This window comes from Falco cherrug, chromosome 19 (genome assembly GCF_023634085.1).
Source record: "Falco cherrug isolate bFalChe1 chromosome 19, bFalChe1.pri, whole genome shotgun sequence".
Lineage (NCBI taxonomy): Eukaryota > Metazoa > Chordata > Aves > Falconiformes > Falconidae > Falco > Falco cherrug.
In genome coordinates, this window is record NC_073715.1 from 1,977,383 (window position 1) to 2,003,551 (window position 26,169).

General features: G+C 50.2%; 3 protein-coding genes across 3 annotated transcripts in view; all 3 read left to right on the forward strand.

Moving 5' to 3' along the window:
- S100A1 (S100 calcium binding protein A1) overlaps positions 1-26,169 on the forward strand; it is a 150,355-nt gene that overhangs the window by 23,039 nt on the left and 101,147 nt on the right. The window lies entirely within an intron of this gene.
- LOC129734286 (uncharacterized) lies at positions 18,386-20,425 on the forward strand. Its single transcript, XM_055697086.1, has 4 exons — positions 18,386-18,512; positions 18,594-18,926; positions 19,110-19,797; positions 20,050-20,425. The coding sequence occupies exons 1-4, from the start codon at positions 18,386-18,388 to the stop codon at positions 20,423-20,425; spliced, it is 1,524 nt and encodes a 507-aa protein (XP_055553061.1).
- LOC129734287 (loricrin-like) lies at positions 23,869-25,827 on the forward strand. The gene is made up of 5 exons (XM_055697087.1): positions 23,869-23,995; positions 24,077-24,409; positions 24,593-25,048; positions 25,154-25,336; positions 25,418-25,827. Exons 1-5 carry the CDS (start codon positions 23,869-23,871, stop codon positions 25,825-25,827), a joined length of 1,509 nt encoding a protein of 502 aa, XP_055553062.1.

Genomic DNA, 26,169 nt, shown 5'->3' on the forward strand with positions numbered 1-26,169 from the left:
AGGTTTAAGTCTTAGGTAGTCAGAGGTTTCAGTACTGTGTGTTCATCCAGGGAACTTCACTGTTTAAGAGCTCGTTACCCCAGTTCATCAAGCTCTCTCCATCACTTGCCCACAAACACTTCTCATTTGCCCAACTCTGCTGAGCTCCACCACTTCTGGACAATAGCATTACAACAAAAATGTGTGATTTGTATTTAAATGAGTCTTGCAATACAGCTGTCTGCTCTTTCAACAAGCTGGGTGGCAACCACCACGTTTTTATTATTCCTAATTAAAAGCAGAAAGGGTGAGAAATTAGGAAGGCATTTAGTGTCTGCCATTCCGAAGTCTATCAAATTTTCAGAGCTGACTACAGAGGCAAACAGATGCATCACTGTGATTAAATTCAAAATGCCACGCAGTCAGGTTAGCCCGGCCCAGGGAGCCAGGGAACATCAGGGCAGAGCTACACCACAAGCCCACTGGTCCAGCAGCAAGGGCAAGCTGCCACAAGGAGCTCAGCACCAGCCACACAGCCCTGCCCTCGGACGCTTACAGGCTGAAAGCAAACAGCAACTCTGTCACCTAACACAACGCTACATTAGGTCCTCTATCACTGAAGATTACAGGATTAAAATCTTTCAAAATGAGAGAGCTTTCAGCAGTAGCTGATAACCAGCAGTTCTTGGTAGCATCACAAAGAATAATTTGGATGAACCCACCAATAAAAATATTGTAAAAGTACTTAGCATCACAATCTTTCCAGTTTCAGGTGGGAGAGCTTAGGAACATGTTAGAAACCTCCGTCCCATCCCAGGTTTAAATCCTACTCAGTGTACTTGTCCCCAGCCAGTCCCACAGGAGGGAACCACCTGACAACCTGGGGGCTTCTCAAAGAGCACATCAAGTTCTCAGCAAGAGTCAGCAGGACCTCAAAGCGTTTGTAGTCTGAAGTCACATTCACAGGGTGAATTTGCTCTCTCCTGATCAGCTTTGGCTTACCACATACCTACAGTTCAAACCCCAGCGGGAGGAGAAAGAGAAGGGCTGCAAAAAGAAGGACAGAAGCATGTGATTTACTTAACAGCGGCATCATCTCTAACAGGTAAGAGCTGAAGCCAGCCAGGAGCATTCTGTAGCTAAGAATTTGCTCTTTAGTGAATTTCTGATGCAATTCAAAAGCATAGTATTTGGTCTTTTGACTCCCACACTATAAAAATCATCCTGCCTCCAACACTAGCAGCAAAGCATCCAAAGCAGCTGCTAGCACACAGTAGCCAACGATTCACAGGAAAGCAGACCCAGAGGCTCCTCTTGCTGATGTGATGGAAACGCTTTCTGCACATGACCAAAACCATGCATTGCATCAGCTGGGATCGGAGCACAGATCCATGGGAAAGCAGGTCCCTGCATGTCCCCCAGAGCTGCATTCCCAGATCCCAAACCAGCACCAGCTCTGCAGCTGCAGCCCATCTGCTCTCATCATTGACAGCACCTGCTGCTCAAAGCCTTTCACTTACTACTGTTCCACATATGGCATTCAGAGTCTATTACTTTTTCAGCTTGCTGCAGACAGTAATCTGCACTGGAGCATCTCCTTGTCACGCTCACAGCTGTCACCTAGGGGATGTGTATCTGTACTTCAGCCACTTGCACTGGAAATAAGTGGATTTCCAACAGCCCCGAGAGCATCCCAGTTATCCCAACACACCTACAACCACAGCCCGGTTAACACAGCTTAGCTGTGCCCTCCTCCGGACACTGGCAGCTTACACAGTTCCTGGTTTGTGCAGGATCTCCAGCAGCAATGAAGCTAGCAGCTGCTTTCTTGCAATTAGCCAAGCTGTATTTTCTTCTGAAGCATACAGTAGCTCCTTCCCTCCTCAAAATGGGCCAGGTCAAGGACACACTTCAGTGCTGACAGCCCAGAACTGAGCATCTGCTCAGCACCCAAAAGCCAGTGATAGAAGAGAGCAAGCCAAAGGTTAAGATGTTGTTCTCCAAAATGTTAGGGAGGTGCTTAGATGCCACAGAGGGGTTGAAAAGTAGGTAGGAGCCTCTCAGACTTTCTCCCCGCAGTCTACAGCCCAGATATCAGACAGAATCCTGCAAGCCAAGGCTTTAACACCTTGAGAAACTACAGAAACAGCCAGTGGAAAAAAGAAAAAAATCAAGAGCTAAAGCAGCCCCAAGATTATTCCACCTAGAGATGGCAATAGTGAAGCACAGCTCTCCATAGCAGCACACAGGTTAAAACCACCTGAAACCATTTTTCACCACAGCTCTTGATACAGGAATTAAGTTTCTGTGGTGATCTCACAGCAGGGCTGCCTACAGATCTGCAAGCTTTTCTTCACTCATAAGCCTTTTGCTTGGAGAAGTCTCCCCCTTACTAAGATAAAGCAACCCTAGGTGGGTTTGAGTAGAAAAGCAGCTTGCAGATAAATGAACTGATATAGATACGAAGCTGTTTCTGGAGAAGGAGACAAATCAGGGTTTCCTCTGCCATTCAGGCAGTACGATCACTAGCACTTCCTCAATCCATTGCACAGAAGAACAGAGAAGCAGAAAAGAGCTTAGCACTGCATTCAAAACAAGTTTTCCTGTTTCTAAGATCCAGAAATCTCTACAGGCTTCACAACGCTAGCTTAAATAAAGTATCCTACTCATAACTGAGCCCTACACCAGCAACTCTTTCAAAGGATCCTCCCGCATCAGAAAAGAGCAAAGGTTTAAGGGGAGACAGTTGTATTTAGTGTGTGCCTGGATCATTGGCTAAGGAGCATGGGGCAGCTGAGAGTGATCTGTCTGAAAAGACATAAAGGGGGCATGGGCTGGGGTTTGTGTGTTGTATATAGGGAGGGAGGGGGGGGTGTTGGAGCAGCATTGTTTGTTAGTGTTGGATTTATGTCTTGAGGGTTTTTTCTTTTATTGTAATATAAATCTCCTAATGTAGGTCTTTGGCTGTTGAAGTGAGAGTTGTGATCTGGCTTTAGTAGTTTATTGAGCACACTGGATGTTATTGTAATAGATCCTTTTAAATCTCTTATGTGCTGGGTTTGGGGAGAGCTCTGTTGCTGGTTTCTCTCTAGCACAGCAACCTGTTCACAACTCCTATTGCTTCAGAAGCAGTTTGCAGACCTTAATATGTGGCTCTTTTCTATTCAAATCTTCTAGAAAATCAGAGCATCCTAGAAGCTGTCTGAGTTAACAACAGGCTTTGGAGGGTTTTTGTTGGTTTTTTTTTTTCCTGTGGTGATGATGTGCTAAAAAAGGTGGGGGTTTTGGGACAGGGTTAATATACTTTGAAAGATGCTTGTTGGTTTTGCTAGCTTTGGGAGAAATGGCAAAAGGTGGCTGAGAATAGCTCTTGAGGAAAGCCTCTTCATGTGTTTATGCAATTCTTTTAAATTCCTAAACACTCTAGCAGATGTGGGAGCTTCTTAACTGTGGGATTGGAGAAGCTCTCCTGTCTGAGAAAAGTGACATCAAGCTCTTCAAAGCAAAGAGCATCAGCTAGATGGTCGTAGAGCACCATCCTGTGGCAGTGCAGGTGCTGAGCTGGAGGAATGTGTTCCCTCCTGACTCACCACCCCTCGTTCCCGGTAGAGCTGCAGGTGCTTGCTGTAATTAGCTGATGTGTAAACAGAACTCGGCTGATCCCCAGCCCAGATACTGCTGTGGATGCAAACTGGTGAGGAGTGAGACAGGCAGATGAGGTATTTGCACAACACTTGTGGAAGGTCTGGTGTTCTCCAGGCACATCTGTAGGGCTCAGCCCCTGACTTGTGCTGGGAAAAAAGGCGATGTTTCACCTGCAGCTTTGTCGGGCTTTGTTCTTTGCTTTGAAGGGGGAATCCGAGGTGGTGTGTAGGGTGATTTTGGCAGTTAAAGAATGAACGTGGGTGTGGGAAGACAAAGCAGCACAGGAATGGCGTGCTGTGCTGTTGAAATTGCAAGTTGCTGCACTGATGACACACTTTGGGCTGTAAAGTCAGTGATAAAGTGATGCAACACAGGCCAGCAGTGGGGATCTAGAAGAACAGGTATATGATGCTAGAGACTCCTGTGTGGTGGTACTGGCTTGCCCATGACTAAGTGAAGTGGTGCAGAAATGGGCCAGCTTTGAAAGGAAGGAAGAGGTAAACCTGACAAATGTTAATATCACATTACTGTGAGAAACAAAGGGTTTCAGCTGCAAAGGCCAAATTCTAAATCTTCCTTGGCTGTGGAGGTCACAGACCTCACAAGATCCCTGGTGCAAACGTGCCAACTCCTTTCCACTCCTGAGGGACTTGCTATTTGACTCGAGTTTCTGGGAGTTTATATGTGGCTGTCCACACCATCAGCTCCTGCATGGGCCCATCATATCATGGCCCTGCTCGTATCCTGTGGGGATGCTACAAGCAGCTGGAGGCTTTGAAAGGAGAAAATCTGGTTCCATTGCTGCCCTTGGTTGTGTATAGCAAGTCTTTTCACTGCAGGAAGAAACAAGGTTTACTGCAGTCTGAAGAGGCTGCCTTTCTCCCTTCCACCCCAAGTCCCTTCAGCTTTCTCTGGGTGGTGCTGATGGGATGAGGGTGCAGGGGACTGACCTGCATTGCCATACAGCTGTGCTGTACATGTAACTCTAGGAGGAAAATCTGGGGGGACTCTTCCCCCTGGAATGTGTGTCATAGAGACCTTCTTCAGGTGTCCCTGCCCCATGCAGAACATAGTGTTTCTGATGTGCCCTACTCTGTCCTATAAAACAGATCTTGGTTTTGCTGTCCTCGACTGGCATCCCCATGTAAGTAACTAGGAATCCACTGTTGAAGGGGAATTTCCTAATTATACTTAAAAACCATGATGCCCTGGAGCCATGAGGCTTCCCCCTGCTCCGAAGTTATCAACTTAAAACCAGTGTTGGTTCTGGTGGACCCTGTGGCCTAATTCAAGGTAGCTATGTGGTGCCATGAGCTGGGGTCATTGGAAGGGGTCCCCTGTGTTGGTGGCATTTCTTACTCCAGCTGTCCTCACGTTACTCTCGGACAAGCTGATCCTGATTTAGTCTAGAAGCCTCTCTTGTGAAGCCTATGGGGAGTTCCCAGGCAAATAAATTAACTGTCGGATATGACCACTGATGATAATGAATGGAGCAATTATGACTTTCCATTTGAGGACTGTAATTTTAATGGGCTGGTGCAAACCAGCTGAATAATATGGGAAGGAAGCTGCATCAGTGTCATAGGTAAAAACTGGGCAGATGACCCACTAAACAGCTGGGTGGATCATAAAAATAGGAAGCTATGCAGTTAAACTTGCCAGGTGATGAGCAGCTCCGTCTTCCCAAGGAGTGTGTCCTGCACACAGCCATTGTCACCATGGATCCATAGTGGACAGTAAAATGAGGTTGGACATGACTCATTTTGAGTGCTGCTGATGCTCAGGTGACAAATGAAGTGTTCTTCAAGCAAGCTCTCCTGGCATCCCAGAAATGCTCCTAATCCCTATCGGAGAGGGGAGAATGAAAAAATGCCTGCTGCTGAGGAGATTCTCCTAGGGAATGAGGTGCTAAGGCAGTGGCCATCACCTCATCACCACTCCAATCTCCTCTGTAACCCAGTCCCATGGGGTATTGTGCATGGGCTCTGCAAAACTCCTGCATGTGAAGATAAAATGCTTGGTGCAAAGCAGGATAAAATAGACTTACCCCAATATTTAGTGCTGCAGGTGGTGAAATAAGACAGCCGTGTAGGTTTATTGCCCCCCTTTGCCATGAATGCTGTTCTCTTTTGGAAGAGCTTGAAATCCTGAGTTAGGGAGGGCATGACCTGCCTGCTTGGGCTTACTGGGAGACAGCAGAATTGCCTTCCCTGAGGAGAGCCTGCTGCATAAATAAGCTGTGAATTTATTTATATATATATATATATATATATAAAAAAAAAAAAAAATGAAAGGCCTGGCTCTTCTCATGCTGCTGTAACCCCGGAACAGCTTCATCAAAGCCAAAGGACTTTAAAATATTCCTTGCACCTGATGCCAGTGGGTTGGACAGTGGGCAGATGCCAGATGCTTCCCATGAGCATCCTGTCACATGTCCCATTTCCAAAAACATGGATGTGTCTCAGCCACAGCCCTGAGCTGAACGCATCAGTAATCTTCAGCCTGAACACCCCATAGCTGGCTGGCAAACAACATTTTCCCTTATCAGGGCAGGAAGTCTGGCTCAGGAGGTGATGCGTCTTTGTTCAGCCACCCTGCAGGACCCTGGGGTGGGTGCGGTGCTGGTGGTCCCTTCTGTATCTCTTCCCCATCTGAGAATGAAATGCCCTTTTGCCACCTAATGAGGTGGCCATGGTCGTGGAGCTTGCTCTCTGGTCACCATCTAAGATGTGGGAAATCTAATACCAGAGGTAATGGGCTTGTTTGATTGGAACTGGAATTACATAAACAATATGGACCAAAGATTTACTTTTGAAGGAAGGTAGTAGCTTATTACTGTGGGATTTGCATTGCTTTATGCCTGGGCTTTTCTGGGTGCTCTGTGTGTGCAAGAAAACCAGGAAGGAGCTTTCAGAAACCAGCCACTTCCCGTGATGTGGCTCTCGCACAGGATGCGCTGTTGCTTTCCTCATCACACTCATGATGCTCGTGCCTGGGTCTGTCTGGCCCCATGGCTGCCAACACCAGAGCTGTGGAGGGGAAGGGCAACTGTGGTGTCGGAGGGCACCATGCCTGCAGCACCGCGGTGCCTTTCATCATGTTACCCTTCGTGCTTCAATCTTTGCTGTCATTACAAAATGTCTCAGCGATGAGACTGTGGGTGTGATAAGAGATCTGCATATCTAATGTAGCGGGGCTATTGCTCAATTTTGACTTATCTTCCTTTTTGCTTTATCTGCCTGTTACTATCTTACTTGGTAAGGCTTGTCTCTAGGTTGAGGTATGCCAGAGGAAACAGTAAAGACCCACGTATAATTTTTTTCGTAATATTCTACTTTTTTCAGTAGACATTTCAGTTATTTAATAGTAATCATTTCTGTTTGCCAACGCTGCTGTCTCTTATCACATTCAGCAAACATTGGTTGAAAAAAGTGAAATAACAGGAAAAATAATTGCCTTCTGTTGTTTGGTAGAACATTTATGTAATGATCTAAGTCTGATATCAGCAAAGTATATCACTTCCACACATAACCTAGTGAGCTAAAAACCATTTGAGGTGACCAGCTCTTTGGTATCTAGCAGACTCCAGGTGCGGTATAGCATCCAAGCACACCCGCCACCAAATTTTGTCAGATATTGAGCAGAGCAGTTGGAAACCCTTTGATCTCAAGGACGTTTCTTTGATGTTGCCTCTGTGATTTAAAGCCAGACAAACTTGTGTTAGTGTGAGCTTTGCTTCATGCCATGGCAAAGCTGAAGTACTGGACAAGTGTTACCTCCACCAATAGGATGGGCCCAAGTCATCCTGTTTCATATCTCCCAACTTTCCATCGTAACACGGGTAATCTCCCAATGAGCTTCGGAAGAATGAGGAACTAAGATGGGGGAAAGAAGAAAACCAAAAACAGGGTGTGCCCATGGCTTTAATCTGTGTGGTAAACTGCAGGGACCAGATAAAAGTGAAACCAGGAAAGGAAGCCACAGCCGGACAACTGACTGTTCAACTGCCAAAGCCACGGTCTAGTAATAATCAGGGAAAGTTGGTCCTCTTGGGGTACACAAACCTTGTCATCACCATGTCCATGTTCCTTGGCAGAGAGATACAAATCATGTTGAAATTAGGAGAAATACTCACAGAAAGCACCCTACCCAAGACCACAGATGGTTAAGTATTGCAATAAGGGCCAAAGGGCAATTTCTCAATGGGCAGACCTGGGGGGAAGAGCTGGTACTGAGGAGGGGGAAGGATTGAAAGCTTCAATCCCAAAAATAGAAGCAGAACCCAAGGGGTGGAGGCAGAAACAGTTCCAGATTAGAAATAATCCTTCCTGCACCCATCTGACACCAAGGATTAAGTGGGCAGGGAGGCAGGCTGTGCCTCGTCTGAAGAGATGGGAAGTGAGGGGACAGGTGTGAAGAAGAAGTGATGCTGTGGGGAGGAGAAAAGCTATTCCTGCTCAGTTGAGGTGGATCCACGTCCGCAGGACAAGGGTGCTGACTGCAACAGGGCAGGGGCTACCACCACAAACAAAGAATGGCATCAATCCTGGCCAGGGACTGTCAGCCATTGCCAACACATGTTGCACCTGCTGTCTGGGTGCCTGGTGTACCCAGCAGCGAGTCTTGCATCACCGAGTTGTCTGGCAGTAAGGGCAGGCTGCCTGTCGGGTGAGAGTGGGTAGGTCTTGCTTTGGTGGCAGTGAGCTGATGAAGAGATAAAGCTGTTCTGAATATTCTTCATGAACAACTGCCTTTTGTGAGGACCACTGAGCCCAGTCCCTAAAGGCTCAGAGCAGATTGGGGTGCAAGGGAGACATCATGCTCCAGTTGCCCAATGTGTGCCCTGTGTCCACCTCGCTGGCGCAAGTGTCCCACAGTGCCCCAATGTGCATCATATGGAGATGCTGAACATCGCAGGTATTTGGTGCATTAGGCCATTTTATTAAATGTTTTGCCATATTCGTCTACTGAGGGAGAAACTGGAATCTTAGGGAGAGATGGTTTACATCAAGGAACAGAAGAGAATCCTCCATCCCACCACCACATTGTCTTTGCCTCCCCATCCTTACCCACCAGCCTGTGATGTGCAAAAAGCTGGAATAAAGAATTCAGCAGAAAATAATCTAAGGGCTTCAGAAACTGGAGTTTATGAAACTTCAGACCTCCAGTGTGCCTTGGTCACCCCAACATCCATCCCAGCTGCTACTCGTCATCCGGCAGAAGCGTGGCCCTCTCTTACAGTCTGGACAAATGTGAGGATCATACCTCTTTCATAACCCACGCAGAGGATATAATCAGGAGGTATCGAGCAAACGCATCATGAGAACACGTATGCCTCTGTGGCAATTATACTCCACCCTCCAAGCTGTGCTTCGTAGTGCACAAAAATATTCAGTGCACACAGTGTTCTTTGGGGGTCTCTGCATCAAACCACTTAAAGAGAGCTCTGCCCCCCCAGATGCTGGGGAGTTCTGCCTCTGCAATGTGATTTTCCTTCAATTAAGGAGGGTTTTATCTGGAGATGAGGCATTATACTGGGAATTTAAAGTTCTGGTTAAAGCCCCAGCCTTGAGACTTTCCCAAATCACGCTCCCCTATGTGTAAAACAGGGACATAATTCTGCTTTCTCTGATTTCTAGTCTTTGGTACTGAAACTCCCATTTATATACCTAGGAAAAGGGGCCTTCAGTAGTGAGGAGCGGCTGGTTGGAAGCAAAGCACTTTTATAATTAACAGATGAATGACCTCAGTTAGCTCAGCCAGGACTGAGACTAGCTGTAAAGCTGATATCAGTTAAGGTGAGCATTCAAATTTGCTGTTGAAATGCAGGAATATGGTCTCAGATTCTGATTTTCTTTCTGTCTCTTAACAGTGTGGAAATACTACTGTTTTGCTGCTTGCAATGAGTCCTTTTAACAAAATGCCAGCACCTCTGTGCTGCTCTGACCTGCCCAACCAAGCTAACAAGCCTCATTTAGAGCAACCAAGTCAAGCTTTGTTATGCCCCACTCCCCAGCACACGTACCTAAAATCCCAGGACTCATCTTTTATGTGCCAGAACATGCTAAACCTCTTACCACTGCATCCTGACTGCCCTTGATCTTAAGAGCAGAGATAAACAAGCTGTTCTAGATATGCTAAGTATATGCTACAACCACAGCCCTTAATTTGGTTTTCAGACAAACAATGATTCCCTTAACATCTATCTTCCCTGCCCTACTTACCTCCTCAGTCCTGGCGCATCACAGAGGGGCTTTGTTATTACCTGTGATTGTGTCTCCATCATGTTAAGAGCTGTATAGTCTCAGCTGGGTGTTTCTAGATATAAAAATAGCAGTTGTATTGTAGAAAGTACTGTACTAAACCTTAGGGAAAGACAAGGTGGTAAGGGGAAGTGATTTTTATTTTATTTATTTGGCTCTACCTGCCTGCATACTCATCCACATACTCTCAAGAAGCTGGAGGTGTATGAGAACCTGGTGTAGCATCACTTGCAAGCCACACAAGGATCACCAGGTACTGCATCTGCTGGGTTCCTCTTAACTGGCAGCAATGAACTGTGTTTTGTGGCAAGCCTTTCATAAAAATCAGTAATTATAGTGGAATATTTTGCCCCAGTCACTCTCCTTAGTTCCTGGGCGAGGTTGCAGCCTGCTGTCCAATTTCATTATTTTACACATTATACAGTTACCATCTGTCTCCTTGCTGGCATAAAAGAAAACCCACTAGTGGTATGAATATTTTTCTACCCAGAATATGGCTTTGCACGTTGCATGTTTTTACAGGTGTTTGAAAACTGAGGGTGGCTGATAGACTTCCAAAGGTTTTTCTAACAGACAATGGAAATATATTCTGGGGCCTCTTACAGGTAAAACCCTGCAGCTGTCCCACAAAACCCCTTTCAGGCGAGAGCCTTCAGCAGAGCACTGTTCTTGAGAGAGGGTCTCTTGTCCTCTGCCACCAATGGTGATACCTATTTCCTCCCAGGAGGGTGGCCATGTGTGTGTGGGGGGGGGGGGGGGGGGGGGCGGTCAACAAAGCTGTCAGGCACCGCTGACAGAGCAAAGCATCATCGGAGAGTGCAAAGATGAGATAAGGCTGAGCAGGTTTCATGCTCCAGGGCAGGAAACGCACACGGGCAAAGCAAGGAAGGAGGCACCAGCAGAGACTACAGGTGGCACAGCCTAGGGCTCTCTGTCACAAAGCGTGGCTCTGAAATAATAAAGCAAGCTACGGCTGCCTCAGTCAGCTCCATCTGAGTGAAAGATCCTTCCAGCACTGCCACTTAAGAGCTTGCCTGCAGCTGGAGGGTTTTATTGGAGGAACTTGCTGCTGCTGTTGGTAATAATTCCAGTTTGGCAGAAGAAAAGACATAAAAAGTGTGAGCAAACTGTATATCCAGACTAAATCCCCCTGCGGCCCTTACAGTTAAGGGATGAGGTGCTACAAGAGGAGAATGACAAAGATGACCCTTTTTATCTCTTAACCCATGAGTAAATGTATCAAAATACTGTGTGCAGCCTGCAATAAACAATACTCTTTCAGCAAGAGGGCCTTTCACTATTCTTATATCCTCCTGGGAGGTTTAAAAAGAGCTTGTTATATATTTATCTGCCCACTGGATATAAAACTCCCAGTATTGTCCTGATTATTTTTTTTCAAAACTGCTCCTTTTCTGTTATGTTCACTCTGCTTATGACAACGTAGTCAATGCCCAGAGCATCCGAGAATTTCTCACTGCTATTGTGTATATAACTACCAGTGAATGTGTCAATGAAATAGCTTTTGGACTTTCCTTAAAGCTCAAATTATGTAAACTGGCCATGTCCCCTGGCTATGTCAGGCACAGTTTAAGCAAAAACACCAGGAAGTACCAATGAAGCTATGAGTCCACCACCCTGAGGGCAAAGACACCTCTTCCAGTGCCTGCGCGGCTATAGGTGACTCCCATGATGGGAAGGGATGTGGTCACCATGCTCTCCATGCTCTTGCAGTGCCACTAGCTCGCTGCCATTACTATTAGAGAGGACAACCGTCCCCTCTGTTCTTGTGCTGAGGTCTCTGCAGGCCAGCAGGGGTAAAACCAAAATGGTCAGAGTCCTAAACCAGCTGCTCTTACACCACTGCAAGTCTACGTGAAGACCACTTCACTGCTTCTTTGGCTGTTTGGGCTTCCTTCCTCCATTTTTCTGTAGGTCAAATCTTCCAAGGCTATAAATCACCTGGAGCCTCCCAGATTTGCATCACTTCAGGCTCTGGCTGTATAGGCATGTGTTGTCTTTGGGGAAACTTAAACTCATTGGACCAGCGTCCAATGTGTGTCCCTACAGCCCCTGGCAATAACGTGGGTGTCATTAGAAACATATAATACACTCCTACCGGTCTGCCAGTTGCAACACAATATAATGACATGCCAGAGCCATGTCTGGGTGTTCAGAAACATTTTCTAGAATGAGAGATAAATTATCTATGTCTATAAAGACAAAAGTTTCTCTTTGTCACCTCCTGTTTCCTTTCTGGAAGGTTGGACCCCTCTGTGTAGGGCAGATGTGAAAATAAACCACTTATTTTTCTGAAAATCCAAGAGTATGTCTGCTTTCCTCCATTTCTTCACTTTACTTGTAGTAGGTGGAGCCATCCAATAACTTTAATATAGGCGAAAACAAAAGAGGTGGTGGAAGGAAGATACCAATCAGAAATGACAAGCCCAAGATTATGCCAAGTAAGTGGGTAGTTGTGGTTGGGTTTGGCTGGTAAATAAATCAATCATTGTTTCTTTCCAAGAGGAGGACTAGATACTATATAAAAGTTCTCACACACCACGTTTGTTCACTCCATTTGACTTCTTTCCACTGGTTCGTGCCGTGGGACACGGTAAGATATCTCATGCTACTGATGAAAACTAACTTGGCTGATTAGCCTTGGAATGCTAAACTGGAAAAGGTGGGAGTAAATATGGGGTTTGGGTCTTTAGTCAAAAAATTCTTCCTTATTTACAGTCAGGTTTTTACTTCCTAATGATTCAGTCTGTGGAATTACTTAATCCCACAAAAAAGGGGGAGAGCTGGGACATAGAGAACATGGTCTTTGGAGCCCCTCTGATTTCATTGGGCCCAACACCATGTGGCAGCTCCTAAATACTCTTGAAATATAAATCTTAAAAAGGGCAGGAAAAAGTCTTTTTGCAGGTACTTCACAAGGAGTGGGAAACAAAGGAACTGAAATACAAAATGGAAATCTATTCTCATTTTCCAGCCTTTTATCTAAACGGGAAAGCATTCTCTTTTGACTACCATTTTTCTTGGAGGAACCACTTTCTCCCCTGGCACGTTTGGACACTTCAACCTGCTGACCTGTAGATCATTTTCATTAGTAGAGCTGTCACTTACCTGATAGAGGAGTATAAAGTACTACTGCCTGCAGACAAGGATGTGGGCTGTGGTGGGGTTCAGTGCCGAAGAAGTGCTCAAACTTCACAGCATCCCTGTAGGTTTCAGCCTTGGGCACAGGCACCCATCAAGCCTTCGCAAGTGGTGACCCAGAGCATGCTGATGAAGCTTTGTGCAGCTGTGTCGGGTTTTTTTTTTTTGCATTGCTGACATCTTTCCCACTGACTGTTCCTTTTTCTTCTATTTTTAAAGAAGAAATAAAGCAGTCACTGTACTCTTTTGAAAGCAAGATTGAAGCATTTCAAAGTGCAATGAAGTTATTGTTATGCAAATGACGACCTGTGTTCTTTGTTTCTTGTATGACATGGAATATTAATACCTATCCCCAAGCATTACAATCCTTTCACAATTCCCAGACCACATTTGGATAAGGGTAATTCTGGTGCACCACAGCCTTGTGTACCTCTTTCAGTGGCACACCACTCTTGCCAGCTTGCTACAAGAAGGAATTATTAAGGAATGATTACGGTTGCACCTGTCCTAGGAAATAAAAAGACCAGTTATATATGGATAGAGGAGGTCTTGTAGAAGACCTGATCAAGGGATATGGAATGAGCTGGAAACTTCCTAGATCTTTCATGGTAATCATTTTAAATCATAAATTCCCGAGGTTGCATTAGCTATCAGAGGTGGATGGGGGGTGCAAAAAAGGGAGCAGAAGACATTTTCATATATTGGCCTGTCTTTGGAAGGGGATGGGGAGGCACAGTAACACAAATTTTACTCCCCCTGGGTTTGCTAAGGTTTTTTTTTCTTTCTCTTGGAGGACTTCTCGACACCTGGAACGATGGGCTCCCACCAGCAGAAGGGTGACGGTCAAGGGATGTCTGAGCAGTCTGGTGGATGCCATGGCAGTGGTGGTGGAGGAGGTTCATGCCACGGGGGTGGTGGAGGAGGATCTTGCCACAGTAGTGGTGAAGGAGGATCTATAGGATACCAGACCCAAGGATCATCCTGCCACGGAGGAGGAGGCGGCAGCAGCTGGGGCGGTGGTGGTGGTGCTATTTATCAGACTCACATATCATCATCATCCTCCTTTGGAGGAGGAGGAGGAGGTTCAGGCCATCAGAGCCAAGGATCCATCAGCGGCGGCGGTGGAGGTGGAGGAGGTGGTGGTGGGTCAGGCCACCAGGGACAAGGACCCATCTGCATTATTGGAGGAGGAGGAGGTGGTGGTGGCGGAGGCAGTGGTGATTCAGGCCACCAAAGTCAAGGCCCCATCTGCATTGGAGGTGGTAGCATGGGAGGAGGAGGAGGAGGAGGAGGAGGAGGAGGTGGTGGTTCCAGCCACCAGGGCCAAGGCCCCATCTGCATTGGGGGTGGTAGCATGGGAGGAGGAGGAGGAGGTGGAGGAGGAGGTGGTGGTTCAGGCCACCAGGGACAAGGCCCCATCTGCATTGGGGGTGGTAGCATGGGAGGAGGAGGAGGAGGTGGAGGAGGAGGTGGTGGTTCCAGCCACCAGGGCCAAGGCCCCATCTGCATTGGGGGTGGCAGCATGGGGGGAGGAGGAGGAGGAGGAGGTGGCTCCAGCCACCAAAGCAAAATGCCCATCTGCATCATTGGTGGTGGTGGTGGAGGAGGAGGAGGTGGTGGTGGTTCAGGTCATCAAAGCCAAGGCTCTATCTGCATTGGAGGAGGAAGCGGTGGTGGAGGTGGTTCCAGCCACCAGGGCCAAGGCCCCATCTGCATTGGTGGTGGTGGTGGTAGTGGAGGAGGAGGTGGTGGTTCAGGTCACCAAAGCCAAGGCCCCATCTGCATTGGTGGAGGAAGCGGTGGTGGTGGTGGTGGTGGAGGTGGAGGTGGTTCCAGCCACCAGGGACAAGGCCCTATCTGCATTGGTGGTGGTGGTGGTGGTGGTGGTAGTGGAGGAGGTGGTGGTGGTTCAGGTCATCAGAGTCAAGGCCCCATCTGCATTGGTGGAGGAAGCGGTGGTGGTGGTGGTGGTGGTGGAGGTGGTTCCAGCCACCAGGGACAAGGCCCCATCTGCATTGGTAGTGGTGGTGGTGGTGGTGGTGGTGGTGGAGGAGGTCATCAGAGTCAAGGGCCCATCTGCATTGGTGGAGGAAGCGGTGGTGGTGGTGGTGGTGGTGGTGGAGGAGGTCATCAAAGTCAAGGCCCCATCTGCATTGGAGGTGGCAGCATGGGAGGAGGAGGAGGAGGTGGTTCCAGCCACCAGGGCCAAGGCCCGATTTGTATTGGTGGCGGTGGTGGTGGAGGAGGAGGTGGTTCAGGCCACCAGGGACAAGGTCCCATCTGTATTGGAGGCGGCAGCATGGGAGGAGGAGGAGGAGGTGGTTCCAGCCACCAGGGCCAAGGCCCCATCTGCATCATTGGTGGAGGTGGTGGTGGAGGAGGAGGTGGTTCAGGCCACCAGGGCCAAGGCCCCATCTGCATTGGGGGTGGCAGCATGGGAGGAGGAGGGGGAGGAGGAGGAGGTGGCTCCAGCCACCAGAGCCAAGGCCCCATCTGCATTGGGGGTGGCAGCATGGGAGGAGGAGGTGGTGGTGGTTCAGGCCACCAGGGCCAAGGCCCCATCTGCATTGGAGGTGGCAGCATGGGAGGAGGAGGGGGAGGTGGTGGTGGTTCAGGCCACCAGGGTCAAGGATCCATCTGCATCATTGGAGGAGGTGGCAGTGGAGGTGGTTCGTCCAGTTCTGGAGGTCTATCCATTCAACAGCAGACCCAGCCAATCTCCTGGCCACCGCAGACTAAACACAAGTAGTGTCTGCAGAAGGGACTGTCAGATCAAGAAATCCCAAGATTCAAACACGCCTCACATTTCTTTCTCTTTTAAATTTAAAAATATTTGCATCATTCCTTTCTCTTCTTCCTTGGGATTTTTCTGTCCAGCTCCCCAGCTGACCAGAACCTCTGGTGTTGTGTATCAATAACTTCCAGCCAGGGTTGTTTCATATGTCTGTTATCTGCCTCAATTTTCTAGTGCTTGCCTAAGCAATAAAACTTGCAGTTCTAGAGAGCTTCAGTGTCTGAGTTGTTCGATTTTGCTTTATACCACGGCATTTGCATTATTTCCTTCATTATGGTTTTATTCCAAACTAATGCTGTTGCAATAAGCTCCAGAGCACAAGTGCATTGAAAACCCACCTGTAGGGGAGATGCTGGATTCACTAAACACTCTTAGGTCATCTTCTAACGTCTGTTGCTACTTGTGATCCCGACTTTTGCCCATCAGATAAGGTACCACAAACTTAAATGTTGCAGTCTCTCTACCTCACCAAAATGTCATGCAATGCCCAAGGAAGTTTTAAATGGGTCGGGAGAGAAAAGATGCAAAATAACTCTAGTATAAAAGATTACAAGGTACTAGTAGGGGTGTGAAGGTGAAGCCCTTGCACGTGCGTGGTGGTGCAGGAGCTCTCGATGCTCCAGCTGCACCAGGCAGCTGTGGAAGAGAAATGAAGGGTCTCTGCAACCCTGGCTCCAGCTGTGAACTCCTAGGCAGGGACAGGACTTCAGAAAACCCCTGCCAAGGGCTGAGATGCAAAGCCTAGAGTAACTAGGGATCTCCTCGTTCCCACATGAATAAAACACAGCTCCAGGTATGAGTCTTCAGAGGGAGTTTCCCTATGGGAAGTGATTTCTTTGATGTGGTGTACTTTGGCAATTAGCAGGGAAAGGAAAATAAACCTTCTCTGCTTGCACTGTTCTACATGAGGCAGATGACAGACGGCTGGAAGTGTCCGAGAGGAGAAAGGGTGACCCGCACCTAGAGTGGGTAAAAGCTTCACATTTACATATCCCTCTACCCTCTGTCCTCTCCTCCTTGGGGACCCCAGGGACACGAGCATTCTCAGCACATGTCCAGACGAGCTGGTCCAGCCCATGCAGCCACTGGAACAGCTGAGTTACCTAAGACCGTATTATGGAAAGTCATAGGGTGCTAAAATACCAGTGACTGGGAGCTGCGCAAACACTGCCATTGCCTGCACGGTGCTGAAAAAAAGCCTGGGGTCCTACTTCGAGGAGGTGGGAGTGTTGCTGTTGAACGTCCCTACACTCAGAAATGTCCCAGGACCAAGAAACCCAGGAGCCCGGTTTCAGAGGTTCTCCGGGTGACAGCAGGAACACAGCGCATCCTCAGATCTTGTTCCTTCTTCAGAAACACTAGGGCCACCTCCCAAACTCGGATGAAATCATCCCTCTGGTTGATAGCCATCAAGATGCTGATACTGGATGGATGTTGGATCGGGTATCCTTTACCTGCAGCACTTTAACTCCTTTCTAAAACAGGCAACACCACTCCTCTCAGAGCCAGTGTAAAGCCTACCTGACCTCTGAACTGTCCATAGAGGGGCGGTCAAACAAAAATCTTGATCAAAGCTTCACTGGTGTAGTGGAGAAGAACAGGCATGTGAGATTCCTTTGCTGCCCCAGCAACAGCAATCCTATGCAGTGCAGCCTTCTCCGTTCCCCTGGGCATCTCCATAGTCTGTAAAGCACAATAAACATGGGTGTCCACAGTCCCCTCCACTGACCGTCACCACCCCATCAGCACCTCCCAGCTCAAGCCAAGGGTGCTAGCTGGAGTCCTGCAATCCCACCTTGAAAGTCAGCTGCGGGAGCTGAGCTCACACGTGACACCTGCAGCCAAACTGCAGGCAGCCTAGGAAGTGATGCACTAGAGAGGCATTGATCTGATTGAGTGAGTCAGGACAAGTGGGCTGAAGGAGGACAGTTAAGTTAGTAAATAAACCGATCACCATTCCTTTTGATGGCTCACTTCCCAATTGGGGAAAGGAGAAAGGGTATAAAAGTTGTTGGATCCCACGGTGCTGCATACGCTCAGCTTTGCTCTGTGGGACACGTCGTCACAGCTGAGAAGGGTGAGTCCATTTCTGCTGGAGGGAGCAGTTCTTCTCTTACCTTCAGGTTTGCAAAAGATAAAAGTCTTGGTAAAGTGATGTCTGATGGGGAGTGGCTTGAAGGGCTGGAAGGTTGCACTGATGAGTTTAATCCTGTGGATATCAGCAGAAGCAGGATCAACCCGCACTGCTGAGAGTCATGTTTCATCAGTATAGAGCTGGAGGTGGAAGAGCTGTGGGATAAAAGACTTTAAGTGGTGAGTTCATTAACCTGAGCAATCTAGGAATCTGTTAGCAAAAGGCTCTGTGTGTGGCTGGGATCTATGGAGCACAAAGTACAGAGAAGGAAGGGAGTTCTTCAGTTCTGGACATGGTCTGCCAAGGTCATCGGGCTGAACACAGGTCCTTCTGGATGGCAGAAACCCCGTGACAACACTGGCTGCTCACGAGTAAAAATCATGCTGTTCCTTGCAGGGTCACTGCTCAAAGATGTGCTCCAGACAGACCTCCGGAGGCTGCCATGAATCGTCATCCCAGTCCAGCGGATGCCACAGCGGGGGCTCCGGCTGCCACGGGGGCAGCTCCTCCAGCTACCAGGCACAGGGCTCCTCCTGCTGTGGGGGCTCAGGATCGGGCAGCTACGGCGGGGGCAGCGGGGGCTCTGGCAAGATCATAGTCAGCTCGGGCGGTGGAGGAGGTGGATCCTGCTGCAGTGGGGGCTCCTCAGGCTATGGCATGGGAGGGGGGTCCAGCGGTGGCAGTGGGGGATCTGCCCAGAAGATCATCATTAGCTCAGGTGGTGGAGGAGGTGGCTCATCAGGCTGCTGCAGTGGGGGATCCAGTGGTGGGTCTTCAGGAGGCAAGATCATCATTGGAGGTGGAGGCAGTGGCGGGTCCTCTGGCTGCTGCAGTGGAGGATCCAGCTGGGGTGGCATGGGAGGAGGATCCAGTGGTGGGTCTTCAGGATCAAAGAGCATCATTGGAGGAGGAGGTAGTGGAGGATCCTCTGGTTGCTGCAGTGGGGGATCCAGTGGTGGGTCCTCAGGAGGCAAGATCATCATTGGAGGTGGAAGCAGTAGTGGGTCGTCTGGCTGCTGCAGTGGAGGATCCAGCTGGGGTGACATGGGAGGAGGATCCAGTGGTGGGTCTTCAGGATCAAAGAGCACAATTGGAGGAGGAGGTAGCGGAGGATCCTCTGGATGGTGCAGTGGAGGATCCAGTGGTGGGTCCTCAGGGGGCAAGATCATCATTGGAGGTGGAAGCAGTGGTGGGTCGTCTGGCTGCTGCAGTGGAGGATCCAGCTGGGGTGGCATGGGAGGAGGACCCAGTGGTGGGTCTTCAGGATCAAAGAGCATCATTGGAGGTGGAGGCAGTGGAGGATCCTCTGGCTGCTGCAGTGGAGGATCCAGCTGGGGTGGCATGGGAGGAGGATCCAGTGGTGGGTCTTCAGGATCAAAGAGCATCATTGGAGGTGGAGGTAGTGGAGGATCCTCTGGATGGTGCAGTGGGGGATCCAGTGGTGGGTCTTCAGGAGGCAAGATCATCATTGGAGGTGGAGGCAGTGGCGGGTCCTCTGGTTGCTGCGGTGGAGGATCCAGCTGGGGTGGTATGGGAGGAGGATCCAGTGGTGGGTCTTCAGGATCAAAGAGCATCATTGGAGGTGGAGGTAGCAGCGGATCCTCTGGATGGTGCAGTGGGGGTTCCAATGGTGGGTCTTCAGGAGGCAAGATCATCATTGGAGGTGGAGGCAGTGGTGGGTCCTCTGGTTGCTGCAGTGGAGGATCCAGCTGGGGTGGCATGGGAGGAGGATCCAGTGGTGGGTCTTCAGGATCAAAGAGCATCATTGGAGGAGGAGGTAGTGGAGGATCCTCTGGATGGTGCAGTGGGGGATCCAGTGGTGGGTCTTCAGGATCAAAGATCATCATTGGAGGTGGAGGCAGTGGTGGGTCCTCTGGTTGCTGTGGCGGAGTATCCAGCTGGGGTGGCATGGGAGGAGGATCCAGTGGTGGGTCTTCAGGATCAAAGAGCATCATTGGAGGTGGAGGTAGCAGCAGATCCTCTGGATGGTGCAGTGGGAGTTCCAGTGGTGGGTCTTCAGGAGGCAAGATCATCATTGGAGGTGGGGGTAGCAGTGGGTCCTCTGGCTGCTGCAGTGGAGGATCCAGCTGGGGTGGCATGGGAGGAGGATCCAGCGGTGGCAGCGGAGGATCTGCCCAGAAGATCATCATTAGCTCAGGCGGTGGAGGTGGTGGCTCATCAGGCTGCTACAGTGGAGGATCCAGTGGTGGGTCCTCAGGAGGCAAGATCATCATTGGAGGTGGAGGCAGTGGCGGGTCCTCTGGATGCTGCAGTGGAGGATCCAGTGGCGGCAGTGGCGGCTCCTCAGGCCATACAATCATCATCAGCTCCGGAGGGGGCAGCGGTGGGTCCTGCCAGTCCATGCAGCAGAAACGCCCTATTGTCATCCCCAGCATCCAGTCCCACCAGACCAAGCAGGCCTGCCACTGGCCCCCCAGCCAGCAGAAGTAACAGCCGCCCGTGGCCTTGGCACTCAGCAAGAACAGCCCTGCCTCTGCCATGTCACCTTTTTCCCTCCAGACCTGGATCTCTGGGCCTGTTTCTCCCCAGCGTGTCCTCTTCCCTTGTCTTCCCTTGACACTGCATCCCCGTGCTGAGAACTCCCAAATGGCTTTTCTCACCCACCAATATGAAGGGAAATAAAGATTGCTGTGTACAGAAAGAACTGCTTTTACAAGGTTGTTGTTATCTTTTGTCAGTCCCCTTTTTGCTTTCAAAAAGTGAATAATACATCAAATGCCTTCAGCTGTGATATGTTCTTCAGCCTGCAGTGCTGGAACAGATGGTTATTAATACATCTTGCTTGAGAGAAACCTTGTGGCTTAAACAGATCATCATTGTCCCTCTGGCAAATAACGTCCACCTTCTTGCAAATAATGTCCACCCAGGCTGCAGTTTTAATCCAGGAAATAGCCCCACCTCAGTTTCCCCTTCCCAGAGGAGTAAGCAGACCACAAAATCTGAGTTTCATTTCAGGGTTTTGCCAAGCAGACAGCAGCATTATTTGGAAATACGGTTGGGTTTTTATATGCTTCGTTTCTCCAGATTTATCGCAAGAAACACATTCATTACGGTATGAAACATTCAGTAGCATTTGTGCTGAAGTCAGCAGCAAGTCCTCTTCAGGACAGGTGTGATCACAGTCTTGCATTCACCACATTTTAAGCCAAGAGGGGGTTTTGTCCATCTTGCACACCCATCTGGTAGGCAGGAAACAAAATTAGGAATAAACAGATCATTGGCCGTGCAAACGCTTCTGCCTTTTGCAAAAAAATTGGAGAGTTCTTCTCTCACCAGCAGTATCTTCATCACATCCCATGCTCTGAACATTAGCATTACTGTGCATGAAAGAAGCTGCTGGGAAAAGGGGTTGTAGGATCTGGCCAAGGTTTTTCTCTCTCTCCTAGCCATGCACACCAAGGCAGCATCCACTGAGGTGTCTGCAGTGAGGAGACAGCATGAGCTCCCAGCCCATCCAGAGGGTGACTGGACTGCAGGGCAGCAAAGGGCCCAGATGGGGCATCAGAAAACAGGCGGCGTGGCCCAAATCTGGGGCAGCTCCACTGTGAAGCCTTTTGCATCCACCCTTGCCTTTGTCCCACATAGCTATTAAAGCTGCTCTTTAACCTGGGGGGAGTTGTGGCAATGCCGGTCCCTCCCACAGCTGTGGTTCCAGCCACCCTCTTCCTCTACGTATGGCAAGTGCCATACATGTGTGTGTCCTGCAGGTTCAGCGTTTCCAGTCCCTGCAGGGTCCAGCCTTGAGGTCTCCACACACTAGGGTTTGCAGAAGCACCTCTCACCACCCCTGCTGAGAGCTTCCACAGCCTTCCCTCACACCCTGGGTGATGAAGAGCTACAGATCCTAGGTGCCCCTTTGTGCAAGTCCTTACAGGTTAAATGCAGAGAAGGGATCAAGGTGTTACGATGCTCCGTAGCGCAACGCCTACACCTCACATGCGAGAGTCAGAATTGCAGTAAGACTCAGATTCCACTTTGGTGATGGGAGTGGAGCTTAGGCCACTGGAGGGAGTTCAAAGAAAAATTAAGGAAGCCCCCTGCATCCACGTTCCTGGTGCTGATGGTCCTGTCCCCATACCAATGGAGTTGCGTGCATGCTCAACCTTGTGTTCATTGTGACAGGGCTTGGCAGCCTGCTGCCACTGTCATGCATCCTCTCAGCTCAAACCCCCCAATTACACTTTCCTCTACTCAACCTCCCGTGAGGGTGGATGCTGTTGTCAGCCTCCAAGCATGCGTGACGCAGTGACAGGATGAAGCTGCTGCAAAACATAGCAGCCAACGCTGTGATAACTGTGCTGACAAACTGTCATTCTGCAACAAGCAAAATGTGCAGGTGCCTTTCCAGCCTCAGGTGTGGGTGGCCTGGCCAGTGAAGCAGGACCCTTATAAAACGGGTCCTGCTGAGACAGAGGAAATGTTTAATGTCCTAGAGTTCAAGGGCAGGGTCTTGAAGGTTTTCAAATGCACCTTTGCAAACAGAAAGTTTTCAAGACTTCCCCCACGACAGCCCGGTGATTGGGCCCCTGGGAAGCTGGAGCTGAGCACAGACCTCTCTGCTCAATCCACCCTCATCGTCCACCCTGGGCTCCCAAAAGGATAAGGAGAAATGGCCCCCACGTCCCTGCCATCCTCATGGGGCCCTCTGAAATGAATCTAGGCTGAGGAGCTCCAAAGCGATGCGCTGCCCCACCAGAGGTGATACATCTGGCCTGTTGAGCACATGGTTGCCTTTCCTAGCAGGCTGGACATGCTGCTGCTCCCCATCCAGATTCCCATCTTCCCAGTCCTTGAGGAAACCCTCTTTCCCAAAAATTTCCTGGGACTCCACTCTAGCAATCCTCCACCCTTGTCCTTCCATCATGCTCTGGCCCTAACTCCCTCCAGCCTCCATCCCTCAGCACCTGCTCTGTCTCCACTCTCTGCTGAGCACCCAAGAAGATGCAGCCAAGCAGAAATGCATTGGGGAGCCCCCAGGGTAGACCCCCAGAAGCCATTTCCCCACAACATCTCCAAGCAAGACTCACGGAAATGAATCATTAGGTAGAACTAGCAACTGCAACGTTGAACGTCATTGCTGCATCTCCTTCGTATCACCTATCTGCTGCAAGTGAGTCAAAGAAGGAGGTAGCTAAAGCCAGGCTCAGTAAATAAATCTATCAGCATTCCTTAGGGTGTCTCACTTCCCTTAGGAGCACAGTGCATACGATATAAAAGCTCACCTATCCCAAGGCTCCTCATACACCTGCCACCAAGCCTTGAACGCATTTCCAGTTGCACTGAAGGTAAGCCCATTGATATGGAAACTTTTTGAACCCCTATGCAGAGAGGTTGCTCCACCAGTTGGTCTCCGAGCATGCTTTGAGTGAAGGAACCGTGCCGGCTCGACACTGGATGGGGTTGACTGAAAACCAGTTGGTGTGCCACCAGAACCGCCTTGCTTAGAGAAAGGCAGCTGGTACTCCAAGGGCGCACAAATGTGGCTGAGTTTTCAGCTGCTGTGAGCTTTAGCAGACTATACATCCAGAAGGGCATATAGTGGGACTAAGTTTTATAGACTACTGGCTCTGAGCATGTCAGAGTATGTGTGCAGATCTCTGGAAGTACTCTCAACCTTCCTGCACACAGAGTTTTTTGGTAACTGCTGTGACCTGCAAAGTGGTCCCTGGGTGATTTCCATCACAGGTCCTTCCTGCAGTCCAGCACGGGTGAGGGAGTTGATGAAGCTGCCATTCCTATAGCACTGCTGAAGATGGGGCAAACAGGATATTTCATGGATACCCCTCCATGTCTGGGTTACTGTGAAGGTTCAGTAGCACATCCAGGACGCTCCTTTCTGACAACACCGTTCCTTGCAGGGTCACTGCTCAAAGATGTGCTCCAGACAGACCTCCGGAGGCTGCCATGAATCGTCATCCCAGTCCAGCGGATGCCACAGCGGGGGCTCCGGCTGCCACGGGGGCAGCTCCTCCAGCTACCAGGCACAGGGCTCCTCCTGCTGTGGGGGCTCAGGATCGGGCAGCTACGGCGGGGGCAGCGGGGGCTCTGGCAAGATCATCATCAGCTCAGGCGGTGGAGGAGGTGGATCCTGCTGCAGTGGGGGCTCCTCAGGCTATGGCATGGGAGGGGGGTCCAGCGGTGGCAGTGGGGGATCTGCCCAGAAGATCATCATTAGCTCAGGTGGTGGAGGAGGTGGCTCATCAGGCTGCTGCAGTGGGGGATCCAGTGGTGGGTCTTCAGGAGGCAAGATCATCATTGGAGGTGGAGGCAGTGGCGGGTCCTCTGGCTGCTGCAGTGGAGGATCCAGCTGGGGTGGCATGGGAGGAGGATCCAGTGGTGGGTCTTCAGGATCAAAGAGCATCATTGGAGGAGGAGGTAGTGGAGGATCCTCTGGTTGCTGCAGTGGAGGATCCAGTGGTGGGTCCTCAGGAGGCAAGATCATCATTGGAGGTGGAGGCAGTGGTGGGTCGTCTGGCTGCTGCAGTGGAGGATCCAGCTGGGGTGGCATGGGAGGAGGATCCAGTGGTGGGTCTTCAGGATCAAAGAGCATCATTGGAGGAGGAGGTAGCGGAGGATCCTCTGGATGGTGCAGTGGAGGATCCAGTGGTGGGTCCTCAGGGGGCAAGATCATCATTGGAGGTGGAAGCAGTGGTGGGTCGTCTGGCTGCTGCAGTGGAGGATCCAGCTGGGGTGGCATGGGAGGAGGATCCAGTGGTGGGTCTTCAGGATCAAAGAGCATCATTGGAGGTGGAAGCAGTGGAGGATCCTCTGGCTGCTGCAGTGGAGGATCCAGCTGGGGTGGCATGGGAGGAGGATCCAGTGGTGGGTCTTCAGGATCAAAGAGCATCATTGGAGGAGGAGGTAGTGGAGGATCCTCTGGATGGTGCAGTGGAGGATCCAGTGGTGGGTCCTCAGGGGGCAAGATCATCATTGGAGGTGGAAGCAGTGGTGGGTCGTCTGGCTGCTGCAGTGGAGGATCCAGCTGGGGTGGCATGGGAGGAGGATCCAGTGGTGGGTCTTCAGGATCAAAGAGCATCATTGGAGGTGGAGGCAGTGGAGGATCCTCTGGTTGCTGCAGTGGAGGATCCAGCTGGGGTGGCATGGGAGGAGGATCCAGTGGTGGGTCTTCAGGATCAAAGAGCATCATTGGAGGAGGAGGTAGCGGAGGATCCTCTGGATGGTGCAGTGGGGGATCCAGTGGCGGATCTTCAGGATCAAAGAGCATCATTGGAGGTGGAGGCAGTGGCGGGTCTTCTGGCTGCTGCAGTGGAGGATCCAGCTGGGGTGGTATGGGAGGAGGATCCAGTGGTGGGTCTTCAGGATCAAAGAGCATCATTGGAGGTGGAAGCAGTGGAGGATCCTCTGGATGGTGCAGTGGGGGATCCAGTGGTGGGTCCTCAGGAGGCAAGATCATCATTGGAGGTGGAAGCAGTGGAGGATCCTCTGGCTGCTGCAGTGGAGGATCCAGCTGGGGTGGCATGGGAGGAGGATCCAGCGGTGGCAGCGGAGGATCTGCCCAGAAGATCATCATTAGCTCAGGCGGTGGAGGTGGTGGCTCATCAGGCTGCTACAGTGGGGGATCCAGTGGTGGGTCCTCAGGAGGCAAGATCATCATTGGAGGTGGAGGCAGTGGCGGGTCCTCTGGATGCTGCAGTGGAGGATCCAGTGGCGGCAGTGGCGGCTCCTCAGGCCATACAATCATCATCAGCTCCGGAGGGGGCAGCGGTGGGTCCTGCCAGTCCATGCAGCAGAAACGCCCTATTGTCATCCCCAGCATCCAGTCCCACCAGACCAAGCAGGCCTGCCACTGGCCCCCCAGCCAGCAGAAGTAACAGCCGCCCGTGGCCTTGGCACTCAGCAAGAACAGCCCTGCCTCTGCCATGTCACCTTTTTCCCTCCAGACCTGGATCTCTGGGCCTGTTTCTCCCCAGCGTGTCCTCTTCCCTTGTCTTCCCTTGACACTGCATCCCCGTGCTGAGAACTCCAGGATTAACTGCCGTTTCTCCGGCTGTTGGTGTTGGGATGCCTTTGGCAAGGCTCTGCTGCTTTTCCAAAGAGCATTTTAAATATCCAATAAATGTAATAATATCTCAAAGCTGCCTTTTTGGGGAGTTTTTTTTTTCTGTGTTCTCAACCAGCATCTGATGGTCTTGGAAGTGGAAGTCTATCTGATG